Here is a 14,756-nt window from a genome sequence, read left to right as displayed (position 1 = left end):
CCAGGGCTTGTCTGTCCTCTAGACAGGGAGAAGACACCCTCTGTCCCTACAGAGAGGGGGTATCATTTGTCCTCCTAGTTGCCTGTGAGAATTTAGTCTCTGAGGCAGCTGGAGCCCAGGACAGGAAGGGTGTGGAGTGAACAGGCAAACTGTTCTGAGAAGAAAGGGGGAGAAGTCTAAAGTGTTGTTTGTGAACGTCTTTTTGTTTCTTACATTAGAAAGATGGAGGTTGGCTGGGCACAGTGGCTCACACCTATAATCCTAACACTTTGGGAGGGAGAGAGGGGAGGGTTGCTGGAGCTCAGGAGTTCGAAACCAGCCTGAGGAACATAGTGAGATTCTGTCACTACAAAAAAAATTTTAGGCCGGGCGCGGTGGCTCACGCCTGTAATCCTAGCACTCTGGGAGGCCGAGGCGGGTGGATCGCTCAAGGTCAGGAGTTCGATACCAGCCTGAGCAAGAGTGAGACCCCGTCTCTACTAAAAATAGAAAGAAATTATATGGACAACTAAAATATATATAGAAAAAATTAGCCGGGCATGGTGGCGCATGCCTGTAGTCCTAGCTACTCGGGAGGCTGAGGCAGTAGGATCGCTTGAGCCCAGGAGTTTGAGGTTGCTGTGAGCTAGGCTGACGCCATGGCACTCACTCTAGCCCGGGCAACAAAGTGAGACTCTGTCTCAAAAAAAAAAAAAAAAAAAAATTTTAAGAGGAAAGAAAGAAGGAAGTAAGTCTTCAACAGACATTTCTTTTCTTTCCCTTTTTTTTTTTTTTTTTCCAGGCAGTAAGATTAGTGACTGAGCTTTGTTTAGAATACAAAATCTATGACTTGCAGCTTTGGAATGGACTCTTGCAAAAGCTTCTTGGCTTCAAAATGGTAAGACGCGGTGCCCTAGACTAAGTATATTTTAAAGCTTTTGTACAGCATCTCCTAAGCATTTTGCATTGATACTTATTACTGAACAGATGTATGGTAAAAGCACATTCAGTCTCGCTGGGTTCATGCCATACTTAAAAGAACTTGGTGTTAGGCCAGAGAGTACAAACTCAGAATGACATAAATTTCTCTGGGAACAAATGGAAGGTTCCCTGGCCTTTTTTGAGATTTATGAATTTGCAAGGGAACTTCTCTGGCCGTTCTCGTGGAAGGTAAATTTTTACTGATACTCCTTTTGAAACTTTAAGTATCTAGTGTTTCACATCAAAATTTTGCATTTTAGTGGCCTTTAAAACTATTTTATTTTATTTTACAGATTTCTTATCTAAGGAAAGTTTTAAAAGCCATGTCTAGTATCCATTCTTTATGGCAGGTATGTAAATGTTGTTGAATTTAATCTTCATGCTGCTGGCCGTGTGACTGCCAGGCACACGGATGAAGCCATCAGCTCCTCTATAGAGAACAGAACTGACTGGCTGCAGGACGATGTTCTGTTAAAGTCGTGTCACCTCCTCGAAGGCCTCACTGTCCTGAGTTCTGTAGGCCCCACAAGTCATGTCTTCACTTATGCTCTCAAACCATGTACCATGTTGGCTCTATTCTAACATTTGTCGCACTCTAATTTATTTTAACTAGACGTTGGGGCTGCCCCCTCAAAGGTTGTGGAGATCTTTAAAGTCAGAGACCATGTCTTGTTCATCTTTTATAAATTTCACAAAACATACATCCATATAATCATTGTAGTATATATTATAAAGAAATATGCCGAGTAAAACATGGAAATTCTCCTTTATTATTTCCCTTCATTACTGTCTCCCCAGAGGTCACCACTGTTTACTATTTCCTACATATTCTTAGGGAGTCTTCCGGTTATGATATAAGTACGTGGCCGAGTGTGTATACAGTTGACCCTTGGACAACACGGGGCTTAGGGGCACCAACCTCCTGTGAAGTCAAATCCTTGTACAACTTTTGACTCCCCCAAAACTTAGCTACTCATAGCCCACTGTTGACCAGAAGCCTCACTGACAACATAAACAGTGTATGCTATATGTATTATATACTACATCCTTATAATACAGTAAGCTAGAGAAAAGAAAATGTTATAAAGAAAATCATAAAGAAGGAAAAATGTATTTACTATTCGTTAAGTGGAAGTAGATCTTCATAAAGGTCTTCATCCTCATTGTCTTCACATCGAGTAGGCTGAGGAGGAAGGGGAGGGGTTGGCCTTGCTGTCTCGGGTGGCAGAGATGGAAGAAAATCTACGTATGAGTGGATGTGCACAGTGAAACCAGTGTTGTTCAAGGCTCAGCTGTGTATACACCTTTGTATACATAAACGCAGTCACGTTCTAAACAAAGTATCATTTTCTCTTAACATTGGTCTCTGGGAGATTGTTCCATATCAGCACATATAGATCCCTGTCATTTTTTTACTGAGCTACAATGACACGTAAAATCCATCCTTTCGAAGTGTGCCATTAAATAGTTTCTGTATTCACAAGGTTGTGCAACCATCACCATCATCTAATCCCAGAACATTTTCCTCACCCCCCAAAAGAAACCACATCTGCATTAGCAATCATTCCCCATTCCCCACTGCCTCCCGCCCCGCAACCGCTCACCCCCTTCCTGTCCCTGTGGATTTGTCCATTCTGGACATCTCGTGTCAATGGAATCACATAGTACGTGGCCTTTTGTGTCTGGCTGCTTTTACTTGGCATAGTGTCATGTCGTAGCATGTATCCGAACTTCATTTCTTTTTATTGCCGAATAATGTTCCATTGTGTGGATATACTACATTTTATTTATCCATTTGTCAGCTGATGGACACTTGGGTTGTTTCCACTTTGTGGTTATTATGAATAATGCTGCTATGAACATTCGTGTGGCAGTTTTCACATGTACGTATGTTTCTCATTTCTCATGAGTATATACCTCGGATTGTTGGGGCTTATGACAACTCTATAGCCTTTTGAGGTATTTCATTATTTTAAATTCTTAATTCTCTATAATATGAAGTAAAATACACCACAAGTTATTTAACCACTCCTCTGTTTATGGGTGTTCACGTTCGCATTCACTTTCTTGAAAGTCTTCCTCTCGGCCCCTCCCCCTTTCCTGTAGCCCTGGCACAACGCCTGGAACATGATAGACTTAGTGTGAATTTTGTTTTCTGAGTCGAGTTCTGACACTTTTTGCCAAATAGAGCAACAATGAATCAGCCAGGATCGTATAGCAAGATCCAAGTTCTAGACTATAGAACCGTAATCATCTCTAATCGGGAGTTAGTTTACGATTTTGGTCTTAGCATCCTGAATATAAGCTTTACATGTACAGTTTTGTGACTGCAAAATAAAGAAGAGTTTGTAAAATCCCAAACACGGATTCTCTGACGGACTTCTTTCCGCAGGTGCCCTACTTCAGCAAGGCGTGGCAGCGTGTGATACAGATACCACTACTTTCAGGTATTTCTCTCTCCTCCCAAACATTGGCAGAGCATTCTGTGTCTGTGTGTATGTACATCACTGTTGTTTTTTTATCTTCAGCCTCTTGTCCTTTAAGTCCCAGTCAGCTTTCAGATTGTCGTGAGAGTCTCATCGCTGTCCTAGAGTAAGTAAAACATTTGCTCGCCTACCAACAAAATATAAAATTTGTTGCTTGTAAGATTCCTTTCTAATAGACATCTCACATGAGTAATTCCTTTTTGTTGGGAAGTTACGGATGACACTTGTTTTTATAATAAAATATCTATTATTTTTACAGTGCTTACTTTCCACATGTGGTACAACTAGTAAACCAATATTCAATAAGCGTTCTCTAAAAATTAGTATTAATACCTGATGTTAATGTAATTATAGAGTGCCTTTGTGACTACCCAAACCATATAGTGTTGTCTCCTAGATTTTGAGTCTTCTGAGAATTTAGGCATCTGTAGGCTTTCAGACATAATCATGGTAGCAAGTCGTATTCTGTGTTTCTGTAGGTAGATTCTTTTATTCCATATTGTACGCCATCAAAGACTCGAGGTACTCGTTACTAAGTGTATAAATTACTTAGTAAATTTATATAAATTACTAAGTAAATTACTCAGCATATTACTAAGTATATAAATTACTTAGTATATATTCTATATATATAGAATATAAATATATAAATTACTTATGTTCCAGCACTTTAGTGTCTAAAATTATTGAAAGCCTGGACAGGTAAATGACTATAGAAAGCGAAAAAGGTCAATATAATCTAGTGACTCTGACAGATCATTAACCAATTAATGTGCTCTCTCGAAGATGTCCAGTTTCAGATGATCTCGACATGATCGGGGTTGCCAGGCAGTATGTCCAGCTGGAGCTTCCGGCTTTTGCCTTAGCTTGTCTGATGCTCATGCCACACTCAGAGAAAAGGCACCAGCAAATTAAGGTATCTTGCCCATTATTCCTCTGGGACTACCAAGGAAATGTAAGGTCTCATCTTGCATGTCCCTTGCAAGAAAAGCTTGCATTTTCTTTTCACCAGACCTGTAAAGCACGAGTATGTCAGTATAGGTGAGGCAGAAGTTTTGTGTGGGGGTTTAGTGGGCGGTAAGACAGAAAGGTAGATTAAGGTCCAACTGAGGGATGTCTTAAAGGAGACATTGGAACTTTTTCTATATCAGTGGGGAACAGTTGATTTTCTTGGAAGAGTGAAGGGAAATGATGGGGGCCGTGTTTTAGAAGGAATAACCCATTAACCCAGGTAGGCTTGACCAGAGGAGAGAGGTAGAGTGGCCAGAGGGGGACGTCTTGGGAGGCTATTGCATTTAAACAGAATTTTATCTTGCTTCATCCACACATAACAACCCTGTGGGTAGGCAGGGAAAGCTTGAGGGGTAGGTACCCAAGGTGGTGGCAGTGAACTTGAACAAGATGGAAAGGCTACAAGGAAAACAGCGACTTAGTGCTTAGATGTGGGAGATAAAAGGGAGAGTCAGATTTTACATGTGAGTGCCTAACAAAAGGAGCCACGAGCATTTTGAGGATAGAACCCTTAAAAAAAAAAATTAACTCTCCTTCATATTAATAATATAGAACAAAGAAAACAAAGCATTTTGAAATGTTGTGCAGTTATTTCCCCCGTAGGCAGATATGCCAGTGCATAGAGAGCTATATAAATGAACATGCATATTTTTTTATTTGTCATTTGGTCTATTAATTCCGTTTTCTCAAAGCCATCTGTGCTTGTCTTTTTTTTTCCTCTTTTGATTATTCATAAATTCATCCCTTGATACTTTTCAACATTTCAGTATTTAAATAGATTCCTTTTAGCACTTAGGATGACAAAATGCCTGATAAACAGCTCTTGCTGTTGGACTAAGTCTTTGTAAAATGCTGTTTTCCATCATTTCAATAATTTTCTGTCGATAAGTGCTTTTTCCTAGATTAGAAATTCTTTAAAATATTTCAAACGTAAAGATGAAAACCTTCCAGACTTGGCAGAAATTAGTACTCATGATACCTTTCCACTAATTATACTTTGATTTGTCTCTAGAATTTCCTGGGCTCATGTGATCCTCAGATCATTTTACAGCAATTAGAAGACCATATGAACACTGGCCAGTTAGCAGGATTTTCACACCAAGTAAGAGGCTATTGCATCTCTTTTTTTGCTATGAAAATTTTGATTTTAGAACATTATCATTTTTCCAAACCAAGATTAAGCTGGGAACTACTATGTGTAGCTATATGTTAATATGTAAAGTTATTTTGCTTTTATTAAAACCTCAGTAAATTTTTTAAAAGGCAGTGACCCTGGCTGTGTGGCTTACTTCTGTGCTCAGTGGAAAATTGGTAGCTTTAAACGCTTGTAATTGTAAACAGATCTTCTTCCCCATAAAAGTCTCAAAATACTTGACAACAATTACTTTTTCATTTTTTTACCATCTGTTGAAATGGGCCAAAGCAGCCCTCCTTCCCCTCAAAATGAGGCTTAGTCACAACACAACGATAATTCAGCTTCTGGTGGTCAGAAATGTTTCAGTGTTGAATAAGCACTTGGAACTTAGCACGTTTTTAATGTAATGATACTTATTCCATAGATTAGAAGTCTGATTCTGAATAATATCATAGATAAGAAGGAGTTTGGGATTTTGGCAAAGACAAAACACTTTCAAGTGTTGAAGCTGCACGTGATGAACACCAACGACATCACTGAACTAGTGAACTATGTGGCGAATGACTTAAGGTAAGTTAATTTTTAAAAAAAAATATTACTGCAGAATTTCCTTAATTTATCTTTACTTTGGAGGAAAATATCAAACGATTGTAGAGCTATTTGGTCGTAATTTCAAGCTCCAAATATTAAACCTCCCAGTACTGCTCCTACCTAGCAGTGAGTTGTCTTATAACTCAAGCCCTCGGAACGTGAACTTGGAATCAGACAATTAAGCAAGTTGTCTGACAGTCTGCTCTAAACCCTAAATTACCACTTTATTCTTCAGACCCTTGCTCAGAGCACTGGTGGCTTTCCGTAACACGGAATCTTTGCTAAGCTTGGTTATCTCATTTTCGAGCACCCACGAGTTTAGAAACAATAAGCTGCTTGGGACAGACGTGGGGGTGGATATGGAAAGTGAAAAGAAGGAAGAAGTGGGTGACACCAGAGAAAGGGCAAGTTCACTGGGGCTTGTAGTACCCGCCGGCTCCGTCCCCACGCTGGGTCTGACTGTGCGGTCGCTTGAGAGGTTTCCCTTTCTCATCCCCACACCTTTCTGCTTGTTTAGTGCTCGTGATCAGCCATTATTACTTATTGTCATTTATGTTTTATTGTTTGTACGATTTTTCGGGCTGTACTTGATAGAGATCATAAGCTGCACGTATTTGAAGTATGCAGTTGAGAAACTGTGGCGTATGCACATACCTGTAGAGCCACCACCGCAATCAGACAGCAAACATACTTGCCACCCCCAAAGGTTCCCTCATGCCTGCTCTTTCCTTTTGATTCCATAGTGTGGACGAAGCTTCCATCTTGATAGCCGAATATTCAAAGCATCTCGGGAAACCTGTACCTCCAGACGCCGCTCCCTGTGACATCCTGAAGGTAAAGCCAGCCGGGAGTTCTCAGCTTCTGACCTGACACCGTTTGTATTTCTAGGGTCTTGAAATTGACCCAGCCTTGTCTGATGTGCTGGAGATAAATGTATTTTTGTGTGTGACTGTGTGTATTTTCATAGTTTAATTTTTGTGTGAGAGAGCTCTAGACCAGAAATAAGGAGGATGGTTCTGATCTCCGTTCTGCCACTGAGCAGCAAAGCGACTTAACCACGTGGGCTTCGGTTCTTCAGATCTGGGCCACACAGTCCCTTGGGCGCTTTCCAGCATCATGAGTCCTCACAAAGTGTTTTTAATATCGAAGCAAGTGGAAAACTAAATTTTAAAGGATCTTGATTACTGTCATGCTCAGGCATTCATTGCTGTTTAAGTTCATTCTTTTTCAATTACCTAAGACATATGTTTACTCTAGAACAAAGAAATATGGAGGAACAAAAAAGACCAAAAATAAAAGCTAAACTCATCTCCTAAAATCTCGCTACCCAGAGACAGGATCACTGTTAAAATTTTGCTGTACATCTTTCCAAATTATTTGCGTGTATAAACTGTGCATACAATTTACTTGTACTCCTATTCTGAACTTAAATACAAGGTAAAATTTTTACTTGATCATGTTTTGCTAGTTTTAGTAAACCTAAGTATTGTGGCCTTTCTTCTTGCTTTGGTCCAGGTCAGGCATATTAGTAATAAAATAAGCCCACATTCTGTTGACTCCCATTAATAACTCACGGTGTTCACTGCCGGTCTGTCGTGCTCACTGGCATAAGATGACTTTTTTCAAAAAGGGAGAATTATTGATTCAGGAAACAAATTTAGAACCCTTAAAGTGTATCTGTTTCTCTCCAGTCATATCTGATTTGTCTAAAATGCCACATAACTTTACATGTAGATTTTTGTCACAACAGTTAAGTTCTGTAGTTTATCTGACCAGTTTCTGTTTTAAAAAGTAAGTGATGCTCATAAAAACGGCTTCTGTGTTTCTTCCCATTTAGATGTTTCGTAGTGGATTATGGTAAATCATCGAACCTTTTTTCAAGAAGGACAGGAGCGAGTTTGGACTCTGCGACAAATGGACCGTATTTATTTATTACAGTTTTAAATTGTGCAATCTCTGTGCTATAGCAATCTGTCAACCATCATCCCCCAGTAATATATTTAATATTAGTATAATTGCCCCGTAAAGAACTCATGCCCTGAATTAATAAATCTTTTCATTGCCCGTTTCTCGTATAACTTGTAGAGACTATTAGCTTTTTACACTGTATATGAAGGAAACAAACTGCAAAAATATGATAGTTTGCTCTCCCACTCCAGGAAAGCGACTGCTTCTAGCCTGTTTCTTCCATATGCAAAAATAAGAATATCAATCTTTTTACTGTTATTCTAAGTAAATATTTATATAATTTTAGCTGCAGAGTGTATCAGCGAGTGGTCAGTGAGAAAAACAGAAGCCACTCGGGCTGTGCCCAGCAGAGAAGGGTTTCATGGCAGGGGTTGCTTATAAAGGTGTTAAAAGGACCGAAAGAGCAAAGAGAGCTGGAGGGGGAGCCAGGGAGGGGGGAAGGGCAACCTGCGCCCACATTGGCCACCGAGCTGTCGGAGCTGCCACTGCCACCACCGTCCTTAGAAGCCCAGGAGTCCCCTCCCACCACTGCTGCTGACAACTTCCACCACCGCCACCGCCACCGCTGCCAAGCCACCACCAAGAGAGAAAAGGAATAGCTCTGCACTTTCTCGAACCTTCTCATTCTTGTGCCAGTGCCAAGAAATGACAGAAGCAGATAGGAGGCCACCTGGCTGGGTGTCTGGAGAGGCAGCGTGCGGGCTGTAGCCCCCAGCAGCGGGACACTGGCCTGCAGGGCAGGGGGGAGCGAAAAGCCAGCACACAGAAACGCTCATTATACCTTTACTCTGCCTTTGCAATCTTCTGCTATACTTGGGAATAACCTGAATAAAGTGAATCTGATATTACTGGAATTAGTTTGCCTTTGTTTTGCCAGTTGAGGAAAATATTTGTATGTATTAATAGAAAACTCCATGTAGCGTCGTGATCAAACACGTGAGTTTTAGAGCAAAACAAGTCTGGATTTGAATTCTGGTTCTGTCACTCATGAATTGTGTGATCAAGTAACTTAATTTCTAAGTCATAATTCCCTCATCTCTAACGTGAGGACAGTAAAAGTACCTACTGTCCCGTGGCAGGAGGTGTGAGTGACAGTTCACATCCGACATCTAGCACAGCACCTGTGAGTGCCCAAAGTGTTAGTTGTTATGATTACATAGCCTTCTGTTTAATCGCAAATTCTTACGTTGCAAGTGTAATAAAATTATAAAATTATTTTGGGTTTTTTGTTTGTTTGTTTGTTTGTTTGAGACAGTCTTGCTCTGTTGCCCGGGTTAGAGTGCTGTGGTGTCAGCCTAGCTCACAGCAACCTCAGACTCCTGGGCTCAAGCGATCCTCCTGCCTCAGACTCCCGAGTAGCTGGGACTACAGGCATGTGACACACCCGGCTAATTTTTTCTATTTTTAGTAGAGACGGGGTCTCGCTCTTGCTCAGGCTTGTTTCAACCTCCTGGGCTCAAGCGATCCTCCCGCCTCTGCCTCCCAGAGTGCTGGGATCACAGTTGTGAGCCACCGCCCCCGGCCAAAACAAGACAACTTTTAAATCACACAGCATAACTTCTGCCATACACTTTTAGTCAAAACAGCCAAAGCCCACCCAGAATCAAGGGGGAGAGGGCATAAGCCCCACCCCATAGTAGGAGAAGTATCAAGTTTATGGTCATTTAAAAAAAATTTTTGTGCCAAAATACACATAATATTTATCATCTTAACCATTTTTAAGTATACAGTTCAGTGATATGTGGCCATTCTCAAAATCACATTACGTTTTTCAAAAGCAAGATGCAGGATGGTGTAAATAAATACAATCTATGTGTAGATCTTACAATCTTTCTTCAAATGTGAAACGTAACAGCCACCTACTCTCAAGTTCTTGTCAAAAACCAGAAAGTGTTTTTCTCGCTGACTGCGCATTGAAGTGTATTGCCTCAGAAGAAGCATAAAAAGTTTTTCTATGTATTGATCTGCATATTTTGGGGGTTTTTGTTTTGAGAAAATGGCTGTAAGCACCCAGGCAAAATATTACCAGTTCATCTGCAAGAATAGACTTTGAGTACTTAGTTTTGGGAAGTAAGGAATTTATTAGAAATCAATTGATTGTCAAATCAATAGAACTAGAGTACCTGCTAGCTGCTAGTATTCTTGGGAGAATACTAGCGGGATACACAGAGTACATGCCCTATAGAATTTCCAACTCCAAAAGGAAGAATAGAAATGGGTATAGGAGTAAATGCCCAACCCTTGGTCTAGTGGGCCAGTGACTCTCAACCTTTCTTGCACATTAGAATCTTCGCTGCACAGTTCTATCACCTGGGGATATTTTTGAAATCCCAATGCCCAGGCCACACCCATACCAGTTATATAAGACTCTGGGGGAGGTGGGTTTTAAGTAGTTTTCCACAACTTCCCAGGTGATTCCAATTTACATGAATCACCCAGGGAGCCTCCTTAAATCGCAGATTCAGATTCACAGGTCTAGGTTGGGGGTTCGGATCCTGCATGCTGTTGCCCAGGCCAGAGTGCAGTGGCCACTCACAGATCACAGTGCACTTGGTCCCTGCACTCCTGGGCTCAAGCGATCCTCCCACTCGGCTCGGCCAGATTTTGCATTTCTCACACGCTCCAGGTGCTGCCAATGCTGCGTGTTCACTGACTACAGTCAAAGCAACAGGGGTCTGGACCAAGGATCTGCGAACAGTGGCCCGTGGTGAGCAAAGAATGATTTTTACCTTCTTAAAGAGTTTTAAAAAAAGAAAATCCAAAGAATAGTAAAAGAATCATGGCTTGTGAAAATTAGATAAAATTCAGATGTCAATGTTCATAAATAAAATTTAGTGGTCAGGAGGCTGAGGCCAGGAGTTCTAAACCCAGCCTGGGAAATAGACCCTGTCTCTACAAAAAATTTTTTTAAAAATCAACCAGGCGTGGTGGGTCACAGCACATACCTGTAGTCCTAGCTACGCGGGAGGTTGAGGTAGGAGGATTGCTTGAGCCCAGGAGTTCGAGGCTGCAGTGAGCTGCGAAGATGTCACTGCACTCCGGACTGAGCAACAGAGGAAGACTTGGTCTCAAAAAAAGAATATTACACAGGAGACTAGCAAGAAAAGGCGTGGAGGAGCCGGAGCTGGGGAACAGGGTGAGAGGTGGGGAGAAAAAGCACGTAAAAAGCACGTTGGCACCTTGACACCATAAACAGTCGATATTTTTAGGCAGGGAAATAACAAAGCGAACTTGATGTTTTAGGAAGATAAATGTGACAGCTGGGGGTAGGATGAACCGGCCAGGGACTGGAAGCGCTCCCAGATGAGATGATTTCAATTGCCCAGGAATGTGATAAAAGTCTAGACTAAATGATAAAGGAAAACATGAGAACTTCTTAATATCAGGGTCAAAGGAAAGGAATAAATCAGAAAAATCTCCAGCATTTATTTCTACCCTTTTTTGGTGTTTATAATGCAATGCCCAGCTTTCCTCCTTTCTGAGATTTAAGTGTAAAGGGCTGTTTTGGGCTCGGGTTTGCTGGTTCCTCATGAATCTACCCTTTAACCAGCGGAGATTTCTCCATGATGCTAGTTCTGTTGTCTTTAGGGGATAATTAAGAATTGCATCTTTATCAAATTTAGAGAAAGTGAGAAAGCAGCTTTGTGACAATTTTCAGACCAATGAAAAGAAAATAACTTTAAATAAAAATATTGGTGATTTTTTTTTTCGTTTTAGAAAGTAATGCAGGATATGGTATATGAGTTCTATATCAGTAAAGTTGTTATTTTTTTTTTTTTTTTTTTTTTTGAGACAGAGTCTCACTCTGTTGCCCGGGCTAGAGTGAGTGCCGTGGCGTCAGCCTAGCTCACAGCAACCTCAAACTCCTGAGCTCAAGCGATCCTCCTGTCTCAGCCTCCCACGTAGCTGGGACTACAGGCATGCACCACCATGCCCGGCTAATTTTTGTCTATATATATTTTTAGCTGTCCATATAATTTCTTTCTATTTTTAGTAGAGATGGGGTCTCGCTCTTGCTCAGGCTGGTCTCGAACTCCTGAGCTCAAACGATCCGCCCACCTCGGCCTCCCAGAGAGCTAGGATTACAGGCGTGAGCCACCGGCGCCCGGCCAAGTTGTTATTTTTTAAAAGTGTTTGGGATGATGAAAATGTTCTGGAACCCGATGACGGTGGTTGCGCAAGGACCAGTTCCTTTGGCAGACGGCATTTTGTTTCATTTTGTTTCTTATTTCTATACATCTCTCTTTTCATGGTGTTTGTTATAAAGTCATGATCCTACTGCATGTACAGTTTTGTACTTAATATCATTTTCCTTGCTATTATAGACTTTAAACATTGTTATTTTTACTGGTTGCATTTTATTCCATTGATGTAGTAAAAAGTCCACAGGCGGGAGAACCAGGCAAGCTTGGGTTCCAGTTCTGCTACTTTCAGGCTTATGGGCTGAATTGAGTTGCCTAACCTCCCTGAGCCCCTTTTCTTACCCCAGGACGGGAATACTATATCCCCTCCCGTGGTTTCTGTGAGGATAAAATGAGATGATCGATATCAGACCCTTAAAACTCTTAGGTGGTTCCCTGGAGTATTTCTGCATGTTTACACTGCACTAAGATGTTTCACAAAGCTGTCTCCATATTTGGAATTATTCCCATAAGATACATTCCCAGGAACAGATTTGCCAGATCCAAAGGAATGAAGGGAACACTTGAAAGGCTCTTGTAAACCGCCGACCTGCGCGTGTTCCCATGGTCTTCGCAGATGCCCTTTCCCCCCGGCGCCAGGGCAACGTGTGCTCTATGACCTCTTCCCTGACGCTGAACAATCTCACTTTTAGAAACTTGTTACTAATCTGATAGGTCAAAATGGTATCTCACTATGTACGTCGGATTTCTTTAATATGTGTGTGACTGAACTTTAGAAAACCAACCATAAGGCTGAAGCTTGGGGCAGTCTGTAATTGTGTCCTTGGGCATAAATGCGCGAGGCTCGGAAGGGATCAGGTGGTGGCACTAGAACGTAACAAATGGAAGGGATCTTCCTGCTTCGTTGACTCGGAAGCTAAAGTTAAAGGGAGTTGTTTCCCAATCCTAGCATTGATTTCGTTGTTCAGAATAAAGTTCTGATAGATAAGAGTGTTGGCTTTTGGTATGCCGGGGAAGTCCCTTTTTTAGAATTTGAATATATGTACATTTGAACCTATTTAATATATTTTATTTTATTTTTTTGATACAGGGTTTCACCCTGTTGCCCAGGCTAGAGTGCAGTGGCGTCATCATAGCTCACTGTAGCCTCAAACTCCTGGGCTCAAGCGATCCTCCTGCCTCAGCCTCCCGAGTAGCTGGGACTACAGGTGTGCACCACCACGCCTGGCTAATTTTTCTATTTTCTGTAGAGATGCCGTCTTGCTCTTGCTCAGGCTGGTCTCAAACTCCTGGTCTCGAGTGATCCTCCCACCTTGGCCTCTCAAAGTGCTGGGACTACAGGCGTGAGCCACCATACCTGGCCATCTTCTCAACTCTTTTTAACATGATATTTGCTTAATATATCCACGTTCCTTGAATTACGTGAGAATATCTCCCTTATTACAAATATACACATATGTACAAAGCATTAGGACATTTCTTGTACTCAAAAAGATAGTGTAATGAACTAGGAGGAAATGGTATACCTCAAAACCAAGATATTGTCAATGCATTTTTTCTGATGTTCTTTATATAGACTTGGTAATTTTTTTAAGTCTTAAAAAGATTCATTACTCATAACCCATACTATATTTCAACCCCTAAAAGAAGGAAGTGGTAATTTACAAAATTTCTTCCCCGCATCCTACCCCACAATGTCACGTGCCCTGAAGTTGTTGGTATTTTGGTCATGCGGAGCCAGAATATCTAGGAGGAAAATATTCATCATCAAACAATATGAGTGCATGTGCTGGGGTGCATGTCTCTCTCTCTTTTTAATGACTCAACCAGCCACAGCATGTGATATTTAGGCTGATAGTCCTACCATTCACAAGTTTGCCACGTGAAAATAAGAACCCTGTGTACTCATACACTGGTGGGTGGCCTTTTCTCAGGAAGTTACGTTCTTACTGGTGAGATATTTCTATGCTTATATTTTTACTTCTGGGCTGATAGCGAGGGTGAAATGAAAACATAAGTGATAAGTGTTATAAGAAAGTGAAAAAGAGACCTTAAGAGTGAAATGAAGAAAGAACTGGAAGAAAGCCAGTGACCAAGTTATGCCCTCAGAGCCCTTTCCATCAGCCTCCTTGGCGTTCCAGCCCTGCCAGGCTCGCTGCCACTGCCCAGGAGGAAGGTGGCACACTGAGACAGCGGAGTCACAGCAGAGAGGGTTTAATATCACAGGCACCGTGTGAGGAGACGGGAGGAAGTTCTCAAATCCATCTCCCTGAGAATTTAGGAGAAAGGGTTTTTAAAGACAGTTTGGCGGGCAAAGAGCAAAGCAATTGGGTCTGCTGATTGGCTGGGTTCGGGGTGGGATCACGAAGGTGTAAAATTTATCTTGTCGCGCTGAGTCAGTTCCTGGGTGGGGGTCACAAGACCAGGTGAGTCAGTTCCTTGGTAGAGGCCACTGGGCCGGGT

General features: G+C 41.5%; 1 protein-coding gene across 1 annotated transcript in view; it reads left to right on the top strand.

Annotated features, from left to right (window-relative positions):
• The window catches only part of KNTC1 (kinetochore associated 1), a 62,336-nt gene extending 54,123 nt beyond the window's left edge, over positions 1 to 8,213 (top strand). The window contains exons 56-64 of the mRNA XM_069497174.1: positions 782 to 877; positions 1,254 to 1,310; positions 3,353 to 3,407; positions 3,489 to 3,552; positions 4,233 to 4,362; positions 5,470 to 5,559; positions 6,017 to 6,162; positions 6,927 to 7,017; positions 8,021 to 8,213. Coding sequence (XP_069353275.1) covers positions 782 to 877; positions 1,254 to 1,310; positions 3,353 to 3,407; positions 3,489 to 3,552; positions 4,233 to 4,362; positions 5,470 to 5,559; positions 6,017 to 6,162; positions 6,927 to 7,017; positions 8,021 to 8,044 — 753 coding nt within the window. The 3' untranslated portion in view covers positions 8,045 to 8,213. The remainder of the gene's footprint in view (positions 1 to 781; positions 878 to 1,253; positions 1,311 to 3,352; positions 3,408 to 3,488; positions 3,553 to 4,232; positions 4,363 to 5,469; positions 5,560 to 6,016; positions 6,163 to 6,926; positions 7,018 to 8,020) is intronic.
• Positions 8,214 to 14,756: the final 6,543 nt, after the last annotated feature.

Source organism: Eulemur rufifrons, chromosome 21 (genome assembly GCF_041146395.1).
Source record: "Eulemur rufifrons isolate Redbay chromosome 21, OSU_ERuf_1, whole genome shotgun sequence".
Taxonomy (NCBI): Eukaryota; Metazoa; Chordata; class Mammalia; order Primates; family Lemuridae; genus Eulemur; species Eulemur rufifrons.
This window is presented reverse-complemented; position numbering and strand designations above follow the sequence as displayed.